Source organism: Salvelinus fontinalis, chromosome 20 (assembly GCF_029448725.1).
Source record: "Salvelinus fontinalis isolate EN_2023a chromosome 20, ASM2944872v1, whole genome shotgun sequence".
Taxonomy (NCBI): domain Eukaryota; kingdom Metazoa; phylum Chordata; class Actinopteri; order Salmoniformes; family Salmonidae; genus Salvelinus; species Salvelinus fontinalis.
This window is the reverse complement of record NC_074684.1, coordinates 34,097,520-34,114,577: the sequence shown is the minus strand read 5'-3', so window position 1 is coordinate 34,114,577 and position 17,058 is coordinate 34,097,520. Positions and strand designations below refer to the sequence as shown.

The following is a 17,058-nucleotide window of genomic DNA, read 5'->3' as shown; positions in this document are numbered from 1 at the left end:
GGTATAGAGGGAAACAGATTAAAGACCAGCTGGTATAGAGGGAAACAGATGAAAGACCAGCTGGAATCGAGGGAAACAGATTAAAGACCAGCTGGTATAGAGGGAAACAGATTAAAGACCAGCTGGTATAGAGGGAAACAGATTAAAGACCAGCTGGTATAGAGGGAAACAGATTAAAGACCAGCTGGTATAGAGGGAAACAGATTAAAGACCAGCTGGTATAGAGGGAAACAGATTAAAGACCAGCTGGTATCGAGGGAAACAGATTAAAGACCAGCTGGTATAGAGGGAAACAGATTAAAGACCAGCTGGTATAGAGGGAAACAGATTAAAGACCAGCTGGTATAGAGGGAAACAGATTAAAGACCAGCTGGAATCGAGGGAAACAGATTAAAGACCAGCTGGTATAGAGGGAAACAGATTAAAGACCAGCTGGTATAGAGGGAAACAGATTAAAGACCAGCTGGTATAGAGGGAAACAGATGAAAGACCAGCTGGAATCGAGGGAAACAGATTAAAGACCAGCTGGTATAGAGGGAAACAGATTAAAGACCAGCTGGTATAGGGGGAAACAGATTAAAGACCAGCTGGTATAGAGGGAAACAGATTAAAGACCAGCTGGTATAGAGGGAAACAGATTAAAGACCAGCTTGAATCGAGGGAAACAGATTAAAGACCAGCTGGTATAGAGGGAAACAGATTAAAGACCAGCTGGTATAGAGGGAAACAGATTAAAGACCAGCTGGTATAAAGGTAAACAGATTAAAGACCAGGTGGTATAAAGGTAAACAGATTAAAGACCAGCTGGTATAGAGGGAAACAGATTAAAGACCAGCTGGTATAGAGGGAAACAGATTAAAGACCAGCTGGTATAGAGGGAAACAGATTAAAGACCAGCTGGAATCGAGGGAAACAGATTAAAGACCAGCTGGTATAGAGGGAAACATATTAAAGACCAGCTGGAATCGAGGGAAACAGATTAAAGACCAGCTGGTATTGAGGGAAACAGATTAAAGACCAGCTGGTATAGAGGGAAACAGATTAAAGACCAGCTGGTATCGAGGGAAACAGATTAAAGACCAGCTGGTATAGAGGGAAACAGATTAAAGACCAGCTGGTATAGAGGGAAACAGATGAAAGACCAGCTGGTATCGAGGGAAACATATTAAAGACCAGCTGGTATCGAGGGAAACAGATTAAAGACCAGCTGGTATAGAGGGAAACAGATTAAAGACCAGCTGGTATCGAGGGAAACAGATTAAAGACCAGCTGGTATAGAGGGAAACAGATTAAAGACCAGCTGGTATAGAGGGAAACAGATTAAAGACCAGCTGGTATAGAGGGAAACAGATTAAAGACCGGTTGGTATAGAGGGAAACAGATTAAAGACCAGCTGGTATAGAAGGAAACAGATTAAAGACCAGCTGGAATCGAGGGAAACAGATTAAAGACCAGCTGGTATAGAGGGAAACAGATTAAAGACCAGCTGGTATCGAGGGAAACAGATTAAAGACCAGCTGGTATAGAGGGAAACAGATTAAAGACCAGCTGGAATCGAGGGAAACAGATTAAAGACTAGCTGGAATTGAGGGAAACAGATTAAAGACCAGCTGGTATAGAGGGAAACAGATTAAAGACCAGCTAGTATCAAGGGAAACAGATTAAAGACCAGCTAGTATCGAGGGAAACAGATTAAAGACCAGCTGGAATCGAGGGAAACAGATTAAAGACCAGCTGGTATAGAGGGAAACAGATTAAAGACCAGCTGGAATCGAGGGAAAGAGATTAAAGACCAGCTGGTATAGAGGGAAACAGATTAAAGACCAGCTGGAATCGAGGGAAACAGATTAAATACCAGCTGGTATAGAGGGAAACAGATTAAAGACCAGCTGGTATAGAGGGAAACAGATTAAAGACCATCAGGTATAGAGGGAAACAGATTAAAGACCAGCTGGTATAGAGGGAAACAGATTAAAGACCAGCTGGTATCGAGGGAAACAGATTAAAGACCAGCTGGAATCGAGGGAAACAGATTAAAGACCAGCTGGTATAGAGGGAAACATATTAAAGACCAGCTGGAATCGAGGGAAACAGATTAAAGACCAGCTGGTATCGAGGGAAACAGATTAAAGACCAGCTGGTATAGAGGGAAACAGATTAAAGACCAGCTGGTATCGAGGGAAACAGATTAAAGACCAGCTGGTATAGAGGGAAACAGATTAAAGACCAGCTGGTATAGAGGGAAACAGATGAAAGACCAGCTGGTATCGAGGGAAACATATTAAAGACCAGCTGGTATCGAGGGAAACAGATTAAAGACCAGCTGGTATAGAGGGAAACAGATTAAAGACCAGCTGGTATCGAGGGAAACAGATTAAAGACCAGCTGGTATAGAGGGAAACAGATTAAAGACCAGCTGGTATAGAGGGAAACAGATTAAAGACCAGCTGGTATAGAGGGAAACAGATTAAAGACCGGTTGGTATAGAGGGAAACAGATTAAAGACCAGCTGGTATCGAGGGAAACAGATTAAAGATCAGCTGGTATAGAGGGAAACAGATTAAAGACCGGTTGGTATAGAGGGAAACAGATTAAAGACCAGCTGGTATCGAGGGAAACAGATTAAAGACCAGCTAGTATAGAGGGAAACAGATTAAAGACCAGCTGGTATAGAGGGAAACAGATTAAAGACCAGCTGGAATCGAGGGAAACAGATTAAAGACCAGCTGGTATAGAGGGAAACAGATTAAAGACCAGCTGGTATCGAGGGAAACAGATTAAAGACCAGCTGGTATAGAGGGAAACAGATTAAAGACCAGCTGGAATCGAGGGAAACAGGTTAAAGACTAGCTGGAATTGAGGGAAACAGATTAAAGACCAGCTGGTATAGAGGGAAACAGATTAAAGACCAGCTAGTATCAAGGGAAACAGATTAAAGACCAGCTAGTATCGAGGGAAACAGATTAAAGACCAGCTGGAATCGAGGGAAACAGATTAAAGACCAGCTGGTATAGAGGGAAACAGATTAAAGACCAGCTGGAATCGAGGGAAAGAGATTAAAGACCAGCTGGTATAGAGGGAAACAGATTAAAGACCAGCTGGAATCGAGGGAAACAGATTAAATACCAGCTGGTATAGAGGGAAACAGATTAAAGACCAGCTGGTATAGAGGGAAACAGATTAAAGACCATCAGGTATAGAGGGAAACAGATTAAAGACCAGCTGGAATCGAGAGAAACAGATTAAAGACCAGCTGGTATAGAGGGAAACAGATTAAAGACCAGCTGGTATAGAGGGAAACAGATTAAAGACCAGCTGGTATAGAGGGAAACAGATTAAAGACCAGCTGGTATAGAGGGAAACAGATGAAAGACCCGATGGTATAGAAGGAAACAGATTAAAGACCAGCTGGTATAGAGGTAAACAGATTAAAGACCAGCTGGAATCGAGGGAAACAGATTAAAGACCAGCTGGTATAGAGGGAAACAGTTTAAAGACCAGCTGGAATCGAGGGAAACAGATTAAATACCAGCTGGTATAGAGGGAAACAGATGAAAGACCCGCTGGTATAGAGGGAAATAGATTAAAGACCAGCTGGTATAGAGGGAAACAGATTAAATACCAGCTGGTATAGAGGGAAACAGATTAAAGACCATCAGGTATAGAGGGAAACAGATTAAAGACCGGTTGGTATAGAGGGAAACAGATTAAAGACCAGCTGGTATAGAGGGAAACAGATTAAAGACCAGCTGGTATAGAGGGAAACAGATTAAAGATCACACAGTAAGAAGCTTTCTGATCTTCTGGATATCAACACATAATAGTTAAATGGAAGAGGAAGACGGAGGGAGAGCGAGAGACTGAAAGGTGGACAGACAATATTCAGAATAATAGAGAGAGAGAGAGAGAGAGAGAGAGAGAGAGAGAGAGAGAGAGAGAGAGAGAGAGAGAGAGAGAGAGAGAGAAAGAGAGAGAGAGAAAGGAGTATATGAATAACAGAAGAAAACAGATATGTCTCTAGAATGATCAGAATCATAAACCATTGAGGCATCTTGATAAATGTCCCTTCAGACCTAATTGAAACAGCCATAACAGTTCCTATTAGCCCTGAGGAACATGAAAACTATATTATTATGAGTTTATCAGTCTGGCTGGGAGAAGGTCAATATAATACATTGTCTGTGTATATATGTGTGTGTGTGTGTGTGTTTCTCTCTCTGTGTGTGAGAGAGAGAGAGGGAGAGAGAGAGAGAGAGAGAGAGAGAGTGAGAGAGAGAGAGAGAGAGAAAGGGAGAGAGAGAGAGAGAGAGAGAGAGACAGAGAGAGAGAGAGAGAGAGAGAGAGAGAGAGAGAGAGAGAGAGAGAGAGAGAGAGAGAGAGACAGAGAGAGAGAGAGACAGAGAGAGAGAGAGAGAGAGAGAGAGACAGAGAGAGAGAGGAGAGAGAGAGAGAGAGAGAGAGAGAGAGAGAGAGAGAGAGACAGAGAGAGAGAGAGAGAGAGAGAGAGACAGAGAGAGAGAGAGAGAGAGAGAGAGAGAGAGAGAGAGAGAAAGGGAGAGAGACAGAGAGAGAGAGAGAGAGAATGCGGATGTATGCCTGTATGTGTGTGTGTGTGTGTGTGTGTGTGTGTGTGTGTGTGTGTGTGTGTGTGTGTGTGTGTGTGTGTGTGTGTGTGTGTGTGTGTGTGTGTGTGTGTGTGTGTGTGTGTGTGTGTGTGTGTGTGTGTGTGTGTGTGTGTGTGTGTGTGTGTGTGCGCGTGCTTGCAAGCATGGTTGTGTGTTACGGCCAGCACGGACCTCATTAATTACAGATATGTCTCAGGGAAGAGTATTTCAATTAGAACTATTGCAGAAGGAGACGGCTATTAGATATTTCATATGTCTCGATGTATTATGTTATTATATAATGTTATCTGACTCATGCTGTGGCCGTAGATCATAATCTAACAACATGGAGCAGACAGCAACATGTCTCTGGATCCCTCAGACAGACAGTCTCCTTCGGTTTGCTTCTTTATATCGTTCCTGGCCATGTACTGTGGTCGTAGAATGCAATGAAGGTTCTGCTATAGAACTAGAATGAATTCTAATTCCATGAGTTCCGTATACACCTTGGTGGTGCTTCTTGAGTTCTGTTGTATTGACGGTGTGACTTGAGTTCTGTTGTAGTGACGGTGTGACTTGAGTTCTGTTGTAGTGACGGTGTGACTTGAGTTCTGTTGTATTGACGGTGTGACTTGAGTTCTGTTGTATTGACGGTGTGACTTGAGTTCTGTTGTAGTGACGGTGTGACTTGAGTTCTGTTGTAGTGACGGTGTGACTTGAGTTCTGTTGTATTGACGGTGTGACTTGAGTTCTGTTGTATTGACGGTGTGACTTGAGTTCTGTTGTATTGACGGTGTGACTTGAGTTCTGTTGTAGTGACGGTGTGACTTGAGTTCTGTTGTATTGACGGTGCGACTTGAGTTCTGTTGTATTGACGGTGTGACTTGAGTTCTGTTGTAGTGACGGTGTGACTTGAGTTCTGTTGTAGTGACGGTGTGACTTGAGTTCTGTTGTATTGACGGTGTGACTTGAGTTCTGTTGTATTGACGGTGTGACTTGAGTTCTGTTGTATTGACGGTGCGACTTGAGTTCTGTTGTATTGACGGTGTGACTTGAGTTCTGTTGTAGTGACGGTGTGACTTGAGTTCTGTTGTAGTGACGGTGTGACTTGAGTTCTGTTGTATTGACGGTGTGACTTGAGTTCTGGACTAGAATGTAACTGCTGGTAGTTGTGTAGGGCTACATGAATGACCTTTAACAAGTCAAATTGTACAGTACGTACTCTTTAAAATATAGCTAGGTCTAGTGTGCTTTGACCTTTCACAGACATTTCTATAAAAATCAATACTCCAATACACCTTCATGTGAGGAAATATAAAGAAATGTACATGGCAAGATAATGCATGAATAGTATACTGAATATATAGTATGAATATAATATACTAGTATATTGTATATATACTATATATACAGTATACTAGTATACTATATATATACTATATACACATACAATATATGCAGTATACTAGTATATGATATACATATTATATATACAGTATACTAGTATATTATATACATACTATATATACAATATACTAGTATATTATATTCATATTATATATTCAGTATACTGGTATATTATATGCATACTATATATACAGTATACTAGTATATTATAGATATACTATATATTCAGTATACTAGTATATTATATACATACTATATATACAGTAGAGTAGTATAGTATATACATATTATATATACAGTATACTAGTATATGACATACTGTGATGGTATATATACAGTATACTAGTATTATATACATACTATATATGCAGTATACTAGTATATTATATACCTACTATATACAGTATGCTAGTATAGTATATACATACTATATATACAGTATACTAGTATAGTATATGCACACTATATATACAGTATACTAGTATATTATATAACATACTATATATAGAGTATATAAATGTATATAGTATCTATAGCATCAATATATTCAGACAAACCTTGGTAGCCCTGAAGCAGAAAGCGGTGGACTTGGTATCGGACTTCTCTCTCTCCTGTAGGACCAGACCCTGCTCTTCGGTTAGCGCCAGGTAGTGACCGGTGGACAGGTGACGCAGACGGAACGCCTGCCCATAGCGAATGTGGCTACCGCTCCAGCTGACCAATCACATAGAGGGGAGGAAGCAAGAGAGATGTCAATCTAAATGCTACAGTAATCCCTATAACCCATTCCCAATGAAAAATAGTGGAACAACCATGTCAACAAAGCATGTGACAAATAACATTTGATTTGATTTTGATTTGATTATAAGACACGCAACAAGAGTTGATGATATGCAGTTTTCTGTATTTTTTTGTTGTCTTTTGGTGAGTTTTATGGGTATTTATTGGTGTTGTATGCCTTGGCTGGTGCCATCAAATGTCCCCTTTGGGGGATTAATAAAGTGCTATCTTATCTTAACGTGTGAGTGAAAATGTGTCTGCTTGTTAGAGACATTGAGTGTGTTTCATTCAGATGTATTTTGGGGAGAGGAGACATACAGCATACAGCCTCAGGCATTTCAGCATCCTTCTACAATGTAGCACATCCACTGTTTCAAAATATCTTAGTACACTGGTTTTCAAACCTCCTCGGGGACCTCCAAATCTTTAAATTGTTGTTATAGACCTGAACTAGCTTACCTGATTAACCTAGTCAAGGGTTTTATGATTAGTTGACGGTTGGAATCCATGGAACGGCTGTCTCCAATCATTTATACAACGTGACAGAATAACCAACACTAAATGGTGACAGCGGGAATGGCCTGTCCGACGCCGCTGCAACTTCGGCAGCTGCAACTGGCCCGTCCGACACCGCTGCAACTGGCCCGTCTGATGCCGCCGCAACTTCGGCAGCTGCAAATGGCCCGTCCGACACCGCTGATACTTCGGCCGCTGCAACTGGCCCGTCCGACACCGCTGCAACTGGCCCGTCCGACGCCACCGCAACTTCGGCAACTGCAACTGGCCCGTCTGACGCCGCTGCAACTTTGGCAGCTGCAACTGGCCCGTCTAACACCGCCGCAACTTCGGCAACTGCAACTGGCCCGTCTGACGCCGCTGCAACTTTGGCAGCTGCAACTGGCCCGTCTGACGCCGCTGCAACTTTGGCAGCTGCAACTGGCCCGTCTAACACCGCCGCAACTTCGGCAACTGCAACTGGCCCGTCTGACGACGACGAAACTTCGGCAGCTGCAACTGGCCCTGACCGACCCGCACCACGTTCCTGTGGTCGTCCTCGAGGCCAGTGTCGTTCCACTGCTTGTGCAGCGCGTCAGGGGAGAGGTACGGCCCAGAGGAGCGGTGCTGGGTTCCTGCGGTGGACATCCTAGACGCTTCGCTGACTAGGGATTTTCACCATCGGCGCCCTGAAGGACCCGCCCCGCATCCCTGGGCTCGCCCTGAGGCCGGTGTCTTTCCGCGTCGGGGGGGGAGGGGTACTTTCACGGATTACCCCGATACTGCTGCTCATTCGTGCACCAGCTCCGGAGGTCTACGTCACCGGCCTTCTAGGGGTGACTGAACTGGATTCATTACCACCGACCCCGGACTGTCTTGTCTCATTACGTACACCTGGTTCCCATTACCCCTGATTAATAATTGTATATATGTGCCCTCTGTTCACCATTGTCTTGTCAGTTATTGTTCCCATTGGTCTTGTGAGTACCTGTGCTTTGTTGTTTCGGCTTTTGTGTTGCGTGTATTGTGTACTAGTTCTTACGGGTCTCATCCCGTCTATTGTTATTACGGGTCTTGTCTCATGTAATGTTATTACGGGTCTCGTCCCGTCTATTGTTATTACGGGTCTTGTCTCGTGTGTTGTTATTACGGGTCTTGTCTCGTGTATTGTTATTACGGGTCTCGTCCCGTGTATTGTTATTACGGGTCTTGTCTCGTGTAATGTTATTACGGGTCTTGTCTCGTGTAATGTTATTACGGGTCTTGTCTCGTGTAATGTTATTACGGGTCTTGTCTCGTGTATTGTTATTACAGGTCTTGTCTCGTGTGTTGTTATTACGGGTCTTGTCTCGTGTATTGTTATTACGGGTCTTGTCTTGTGTAATGTTATTACGGGTCTTGTCTCGTGTATTGTTATTACGGGTCTCGTCCCGTGTATTGTTATTACGGGTCTTGTCTCGTGTAATGTTATTACGGGTCTTGTCTCGTGTAGTGTTATTACGGTTCTCGTCCCGTGTAGTGTTATTACGGGTCTCTTCCCGTGTAGTGTTATTACGGGTCTCGTCCCGTGTATTTATTAGAGGTTTAACCTCGCTCTTTTGTTTGGGTTACATCCCTGTGTTTTTGTATACGTGTTTGTTTTGAGCTTCGTCCCCGTGCCTCTCATGGCATGTTGTATATTTCAGGTGGAGTATTAAAACCCCCTATTACCAATTCCTGCACCTGTCTCCAATAATTTATACAATGTGACAGAGAGGACATCCATCACACTTTGGACTGTCATTTCAATATTAAAACTACATTCCAAAATTATGAAATAATTGGATCAACCAATAAGAATCAATAAGCTGTTAAAAATGCTCATAGCTTGTCTTATAATCAAACCAAAATCAAATCAAATGTCATTTGTCACATGCTTTGTAAACAACAGGTGTAGACTAACAGTGAAATGTTTACTTACAGGCCCTTCCAAACAATGTAGAGAGAAATAAATAATAGAAAAATAATAACACGTAATAATAATCATCATAATAACAATAATAATAAAAATAATAATACAAGTAATAATAAATACACAACGAGTAACGATAATTTGTCTATATATACACGGGGTACCAGTACCGAGCTGCTGTGCAGGGGCACGAGGTGATTGATGTAGATATGTACATATACGTAGGGATAAAGTGACTAGGCAACAGGATAGATAATTAACACTAGCAGCAGCTCATGTGAGGAGTCACAAGAGTTAGTATAAAAAGGGTCAATGCAGAGAGTTAAATAATTAACCAAATAGCTACTCAGAATGAACTATTTATCAATCGTATGGCTTGGTGGTAGCTGTTCAAGATCCTGTTGGTTTCAGACATGATCCATCGGAACAGCTTGCCGTGTGGTAGCAGAGAGAACAATCTATGACTTGGGTTACTGGAGTTTTAGAAAATGTTTAGGGCCTTCCTCTGACACCGCCTGGTATAGAGGTCCTGGATGGCAGGACGCTTGGCCCCAGTGATGTACTGGGCCGTACGCACTACCATCTGTAGTGCCATGCGGTTGGATGCCAAGCAGTTGCCGTACCAAGTGGTGATGCAGCCATTCAAGATGCTCTCAATGGTGCAGCTGTAGAACTTTTTTAGGATCTGAGGTTCCAGTCAAATCTTTTCAGCCTCCTGAGGGGGAAGAGGCGTTGTCGTGCACTCTTCACGACTGTGTTGGTGTGTGTTGACCATGTTAATTCGTCAGTGATGTGGACACGAAGGAACTTAAAGCTCTCGACACGCTCCACTACAGCTCTGTCAATGTGAATGGCGGCGTGCTCGGCCCTCCGTTTCCTGTAGTTCACAGTCAGCTCCTTTGTCATGCTAACGTTGAGGGAAAGGTTGTTGTCCTGGCACCACACTGACAGATCTCTGACCTCCTCCCTACAGGCTGTCTCATTGTCACCGGTGATCTGGCATACCACCGTTGTGTCGTCTGCAAACTTAATGACAGTGTTGGAGTTGTCTGCGGCCACGCAGATATCGGTGAACTGGGAGTAGAGGAGGGGACTAAGCACACACCCCTGAGGGGCCCCCGTGTTGAGGATCAGCGTGGCGGGGCGGCCCATCAGAAAGTCCAGGATCCAGTTGCAGAGAGAGGTGTTCAGTCCCAGGGTCCTTAGCTTAGTGATGAGCTTGGAGGGCACTATGGTGTTGAACGCTGAGCTGTAGTCAATGACTAGTATTCTCACATAGGTGTTCCTCTTGTCCAGGTGGAAGAGGGTCGTGTGGAGTGCAATAGAGATTGCATTATCTGTGGATCTGTTGGGGTTGATACGCGAATTGGAGTGGGTCCAGGGTGTCTGGGATGATGGTGTTGATGTGAGTCAGCGCATGCTCTGAATACACGTCCTGGTATTCCATCTGGCCCTGAGGCCTTGTGAATGTTAACCTGTTTAAAGGTCTTACTCAAATCAGCTACGGAGAGCATGATCACACAGTCGTTCGGAACATTTGCTTATGGCCCTATACAGTTTATTGAGTGCAGTTAGTGGTGGTAAATAGACTCTCTTGGTAAATAGTATGGTCTACAGCTTATCATGAGATATTCTAATTCAGGCTAGCAGAAGCTCAAGACTTAATTAATATTAGAGATTGCGCACCAGCTGTTGTTAACAAAGCCACACACGTCCCCCTTGAGCGAGGCTGTCATTCACAGCTGCCATTCGATCCTGTCTATGCATAGAAGAACCAGCTAGATGTATATTATCCATGCATGTGTTTAGCCACGACTCCGAGAAGCATAGGATGTTACAGTTCTTCAGGTTCCGTTGATAGGATAGTCTCGAACGGAGCTTGTCCAGTTTATTCGCCAGTGATTGTACGTTCGCCAATAGAACGGAGGGTAGAGGCGGATTATTTAATTGTCGATGTAGTTTCGTCAGCGTGCCAGCATGTCGGCCTCTCTTTCTTTTCCGAGTCTCAGAGATTAGGGCCTGTATGTCCAGAACTGCCGACTCATTGAAGTAGAAATCTTCGTCCAAATCGCTGTTCTGATATCCAGAAGCTCTTTACGGTCCATAGGGAACGATGGAGGAAACATTATGAACAAAAAAGTTCAGATCAGTGAAAATAAAAATAAAAAGTTGAATAATTGGTCAGGAGCCAGAAAAACGTAAAACGGCAGCTATACCTTGCAGCGCCATTCTGATAATGCTTGAATCTCAAGAGATTCTTTTGGTGAAATAAAGGTTAATAATGAATTATACGTCATATACAACCAGGTGGTTCATGGAAAATGCCATTGACTTCAAGGTGTCTGAAAGTGTATTTGGTGTCTATATTCTCAACCAAAAGAGATCTACCTGCAATCACAAAGGGCTCTTCAAAGGGTTATCCTATAGGGACAGCCAAAGAAACCTTTAAGGTTCTAGATAGTGGATTTTTTTTCCTAAGAGTGTAGGAGTCTGAAGTGTGTCTGAAAGTGCAGTGAAGGTCAGACAGTGTCTGTGAAATGGATAAGTGAGAGAAGGTGGGAGTGAGGTTAGGGTCAGAGTGAAGGTGGGTTAGATGGGGGAGAGCTCACCCGATCCTGAGGGGCTCCAGCCTCCATAGGGAGCGGGACTTGGAAATTCCTTTACCCATCTCATAGTTCACTATCCTGGGGACACAGAAAGGGAGAAGAGGGATCAGGTCTGTTACAGCGTCCCGGGCAAAATAAATAGTGTGGGTACGCCGTACCAGTACAATTAATACAACATGCTCTAAGAACTATAGGCTACTACACCATTACTTAACAATAGTGCAGGTCAGCCGCATGAAACATGAGCAACTTGACTGGAAACCGGGTGGTATACGCTCCATATTGCGTTGTGGTTTGAGGAGAAGACGGACAAGGTGGAGATGAGTGGCCGAGATGCTCTTGGACAAGGTGGAGATGAGTGGCCGAGAAAGAGGCGCGCGTGGACAACAGTGGACGCCTCAATTCAGGCTACAAGTGTAAGACTAATGACAATCGTAGAATGTCATGCCAATAGACCTAGGTGTTTTATAACAGCTGTCTTTTTCCATTCATCACAATGCGGGTGCACAGCGCAGTGAGACTAGAACTCAGGACCTCTGCCCCAGCGCATACCGAGACTAGAACTCAGGACCTCTGCCTCAGCACAGTGAGACTAGAACTCAGGTCCTCTGCCCCAGCACATACCGAGACTAGAACTCAGGACCTCTGCCTCAGCACATACCGAGACTAGAACTCAGGACCTCTGCCGCAGTGCATACCGAGACTAGAACTCAGGACCTCTGCCCCAGCGCATACCGAGACTAGAACTCAGGACCTCTGCCCCAGCACATACCGAGACTAGAACTCAGGACCTCTGCCCCAGCGCATACCGAGACTAGAACTCAGGACCTCTGCCCCAGCGCATACCGAGACTAGAACTCAGGACCTCTGCCCCAGCACAGTGAGACTAGAACTCAGGACCTCTGCCCCAGCACAGTGAGACTAGAACTCAGGACCTCTGCCACAGCGCAGTGAGACTAGAACTCAGGACCTCTGCCACAGCGCAGTGAGACTAGAACTCAGGACCTCTGCCCCAGCACAGTGAGACTAGAACTCAGGACCTCTGCCCCAGCGAATACCGAGACTAGAACTCAGGACCTCTGCCCCAGCACATACCGAGACTAGAACTCAGGACCTCTGCCCCAGCACATACCGAGACTAGAACTCAGGACCTCTGCCACAGCGCAGTGAGACTAGAACTCAGGACCTTTTCCCCAGCGCATACCGAGACTAGAACTCAGGACCTTTTCCCCAGCACATACCGAGACTAGAACTCAGGACCTCTGCCTCAGCGCATACCGAGACTAGAACTCAGGACCTCTGCCTCAGCGCATACCGAGACTAGAACTCAGGACCTCTGCCCCAGCGCATACTGAGACTAGAACTCAGGACCTCTGCCTCAGCGCATACCGAGACTAGAACTCAGGACCTCTGCCTCAGTGCATACCGAGACTAGAACTCAGGACCTCTGCCCCAGCACATACCGAGACTAGAACTCAGGACCTCTGCCCCAGCACATACCGAGACTAGAACTCAGGACCTCTGCCACAGCGCAGTGAGACTAGAACTCAGGACCTTTTCCCCAGCGCATACCGAGACTAGAACTCAGGACCTTTTCCCCAGCACATACCGAGACTAGAACTCAGGACCTCTGACTCAGCGCATACCGAGACTAGAACTCAGGACCTCTGCCTCAGCGCATACCGAGACTAGAACTCAGGACCTCTGCCCCAGCACATACCGAGACTAGAACTCAGGACCTCTGCCGCAGTGCATACCGAGACTAGAACTCAGGACCTCTGCCCCAGCGCATACCGAGACTAGAACTCAGGACCTCTGCCCCAGCGCATACCGAGACTACAACTCAGGACCTCTGCCCCAGCACAGTGAGACTACAACTCAGGACCTCTGCCCCAGCACAGTGAGACTAGAACTCAGGACCTCTGCCCCAGCGCATACCGAGACTAGAACTCAGGACCTCTGCCCCAGCACATACCGAGACTAGAACTCAGGACCTCTGCCCCAGCACATACCGAGACTAGAACTCAGGACCTCTGCCACAGCGCAGTGAGACTAGAACTCAGGACCTTTTCCCCAGCGCATACCGAGACTAGAACTCAGGACCTTTTCTCCAGCACATACCGAGACTAGAACTCAGGACCTCTGCCTCAGCGCATACCGAGACTAGAACTCAGGACCTCTGCCTCAGCGCATACCGAGACTAGAACTCAGGACCTCTGCCCCAGCACATACTGAGACTAGAACTCAGGACCTCTGCCTCAGCGCATACCGAGACTAGAACTCAGGACCTCTGCCTCAGTGCATACTGAGACTAGAACTCAGGACCTCTGCCCCAGCACATACCGAGACTAGAACTCAGGACCTCTGCCCCAGCACATACCGAGACTAGAACTCAGGACCTCTGCCACAGCGCAGTGAGACTAGAACTCAGGACCTTTTCCCTAGCGCATACCGAGACTAGAACTCAGGACCTTTTCCCCAGCACATACCGAGACTAGAACTCAGGACCTCTGCCTCAGCGCATACCGAGACTAGAACTCAGGACCTCTGCCTCAGCGCATACCGAGACTAGAACTCAGGACCTCTGCCCCAGCACATACTGAGACTAGAACTCAGGACCTCTGCCTCAGCGCATACCGAGACTAGAACTCAGGACCTCTGCCTCAGTGCATACCGAGACTAGAACTCAGGACCTCGGCCTCAGCGCATACCGAGATTAGAACTCAGGACCTCGGCCTCAGCAAATACCCCAGACTAGAACTCAGGACCTCTGCCTCAGTGCATACCGAGACTAGAACTCAGGACCTCGGCCTCAGCGCATACCGAGACTAGAACTCAGGACCTCTGCCCCAGCACATACCGAGACTAGAACTCAAGACCTCTGCCGCAGTGCATACCGAGACTAGAACTCAGGACCTCGGCCTCAGCGCATACCGAGACTAGAACTCAGGACCTCGGCCTCAGCGCATACCGAGACAAGAACTCAGAACCTCTGCCTCAGCGCATACCGAGACTAGAACTCAGGACCTCGGCCGCAGTACATACCGAGACTAGAACTCAGGACCTCGGCCTCAGCGCATACCGAGACTAGAACTCAGGACCTCGGCCTCAGTGCATACCGAGACTAGAACTCAGGACCTCGGCCTCAGCGCATACCGAGACTAGAACTCAGGACCTCTGCCCCAGCACATACCGAGACTAGAACTCAGGAGCTCTGCCGCAGTGCATACCGAGACTAGAACTCAGGACCTCGGCCTCAGCGCATACCGAGACTAGAACTCAGGACCTCGGCCTCAGCGCATACCGAGACTAGAACTCAGGACCTCGGCCTCAGCGCATACCGAGACTAGAACTCAGAACCTCGGCCTCAGCGCATACCGAGACTAGAACTCAGGACCTCTGCCTCAGCGCATACCGAGACTAGAACTCAGGACCTCTGCCTCAGCGCATACCGAGACTAGAACTCAGGACCTCTGCCTCAGTGCATACCGAGACTAGAACTCAGGACCTCTGCCTCAGCGCATTCCGAGACTAGAACTCAGGACCTCTGCCTCAGCGCATACCGAGACTAGAACTCAGGACCTCTGCCGCGCAAACAGACTTGACTGCCCTCCGGAAGCATTCCAACACATCTTTAATTGCACAAGGTGTGACACTTCAGGCTAAGGAGTGAGTGTCCCAGATCCCCATCTGATACACAGGCAGATTGTCATCAAGATAGACTTAGCACTATTTTATCCCATTTCTCTCTCAACGATTCAACAGAATGGTGATGGAATGTCATAGCATTTAACTGAAATCTCTCTAAAACATGAAGAACAATCTTTAGAAGTAGCTGTAAGTGTCAGTTAAAATGGTCCTTAATAGTAGAGCTTACAGCCTGTAATGACGTTTGACTAAAGGTTATCTTCAAAGTGATTAAAAGTAACCATAAGTGATTATATGACAGTGTTAAAAGGGGGTTTACAGGAGAGATCCAAACCTACAGTTAAAATGGCGGACAAGAAGCCTACTGTACCTCTTATGCTCTGACAGTGTTACAGTCACAATTTTAAAATGGCTGACAGGAAGTCTACTGTACCTCTGCTCCATCTCGCTGGCCTCTGATCCAGGTATGGTCAGACTCTCATCATGTCCGTGACACAGACGCATCACGTGACCACCACACAGGAATCCTATTGGACAAACACAAGACCCTAAGATCAATAGGGAGCTTTTGAAGGTATGGTGCATTTTGTCCACCGTACGTAGCCTTAGTGACAATCTGATTGATTGAATGACTGATCTATATGGGCCTGTATTTAGTGTTTATTCTAATGTGTGTTTCTTTTATATGACTAATATAAGTGCATTGTTGAGGAAGAGCTTGCAAGCGACCATTTCACTGTCCTGTTTATAGCTTCTATCTCAAGGCCATCAGACTGTTAAATAGCCATCAATAACATTGAGTGGCTGCTGCCAACATACTGACTCAAATCTCTAGCCACTTAATAATAAAAAATTGGATGTAATAAATGTATCACTAGTCACTTTAAACAATGCCACGTTATATAATGTTTACCTACATTCCTACATTACTCCTCTCTTCTGTATATACTGTACTCATGTACTGTACCATCTACTGCATCTTGCCTATGCCGTTCGACCATCGCTCATCCATATATTTATATGTACATTTTCTCATTCACCCCTTTATATTTGTGTGTATTAGGTAGTTGTTGGGGAATAGGTATATTACTTGTTAGATTTGTGTGTATGAGGTAGTTGTTGGGAATTTGTTAGATTATTTGTTAGATATTACTGAAGGGTCGGAAACTAGAAGCACAAGCATTTCGCTACACTCGCACTAACATCTGCTAACCATGTGTATGTGACCAATAAAATGTGATTTGATTTGACCTGCTGTATCCTGTGCACGTGACCAAATGAACTCTGATTTGACGTTTACTAAGTGTCTTACAAACACAGGTTACCCAGAAGAGCATAGCATTCCTTCGACAACTGACTACGTCCTAGTTCATAATGAAGTATTAACCTGAAAATGTAATGATATTACTGAGTCGTGGTGTACTTGCCCACAGCCACGTTGCTTCCTGACCGGGTAGGCTGAACGTTCCACAGAGTCTGCATAAAGGAGGCATCCACCTGGAAACTACCGTTAGAGATGGACAGGTGCTGGAAGAGAGGACACACAGCGTAGGGTTAGGACCAGTGG

At 45.6% G+C, this 17,058-nt stretch overlaps 1 protein-coding gene across 3 annotated transcripts in view; it reads right to left on the bottom strand.

The window, feature by feature from the left end:
* The window catches only part of LOC129817767 (ryanodine receptor 3-like), a 295,018-nt gene that overhangs the window by 218,752 nt on the left and 59,208 nt on the right, over positions 1–17,058 (bottom strand). For all 3 annotated transcript variants that reach the window (XM_055873310.1, XM_055873311.1, XM_055873312.1), the window contains 4 exons: positions 16,919–17,018; positions 15,925–16,018; positions 11,847–11,921; positions 6,569–6,725 (listed from right to left, as the gene is read on the bottom strand). In XM_055873310.1, coding sequence (XP_055729285.1) covers positions 6,569–6,725; positions 11,847–11,921; positions 15,925–16,018; positions 16,919–17,018 — 426 coding nt within the window. The remainder of the gene's footprint in view (positions 1–6,568; positions 6,726–11,846; positions 11,922–15,924; positions 16,019–16,918; positions 17,019–17,058) is intronic.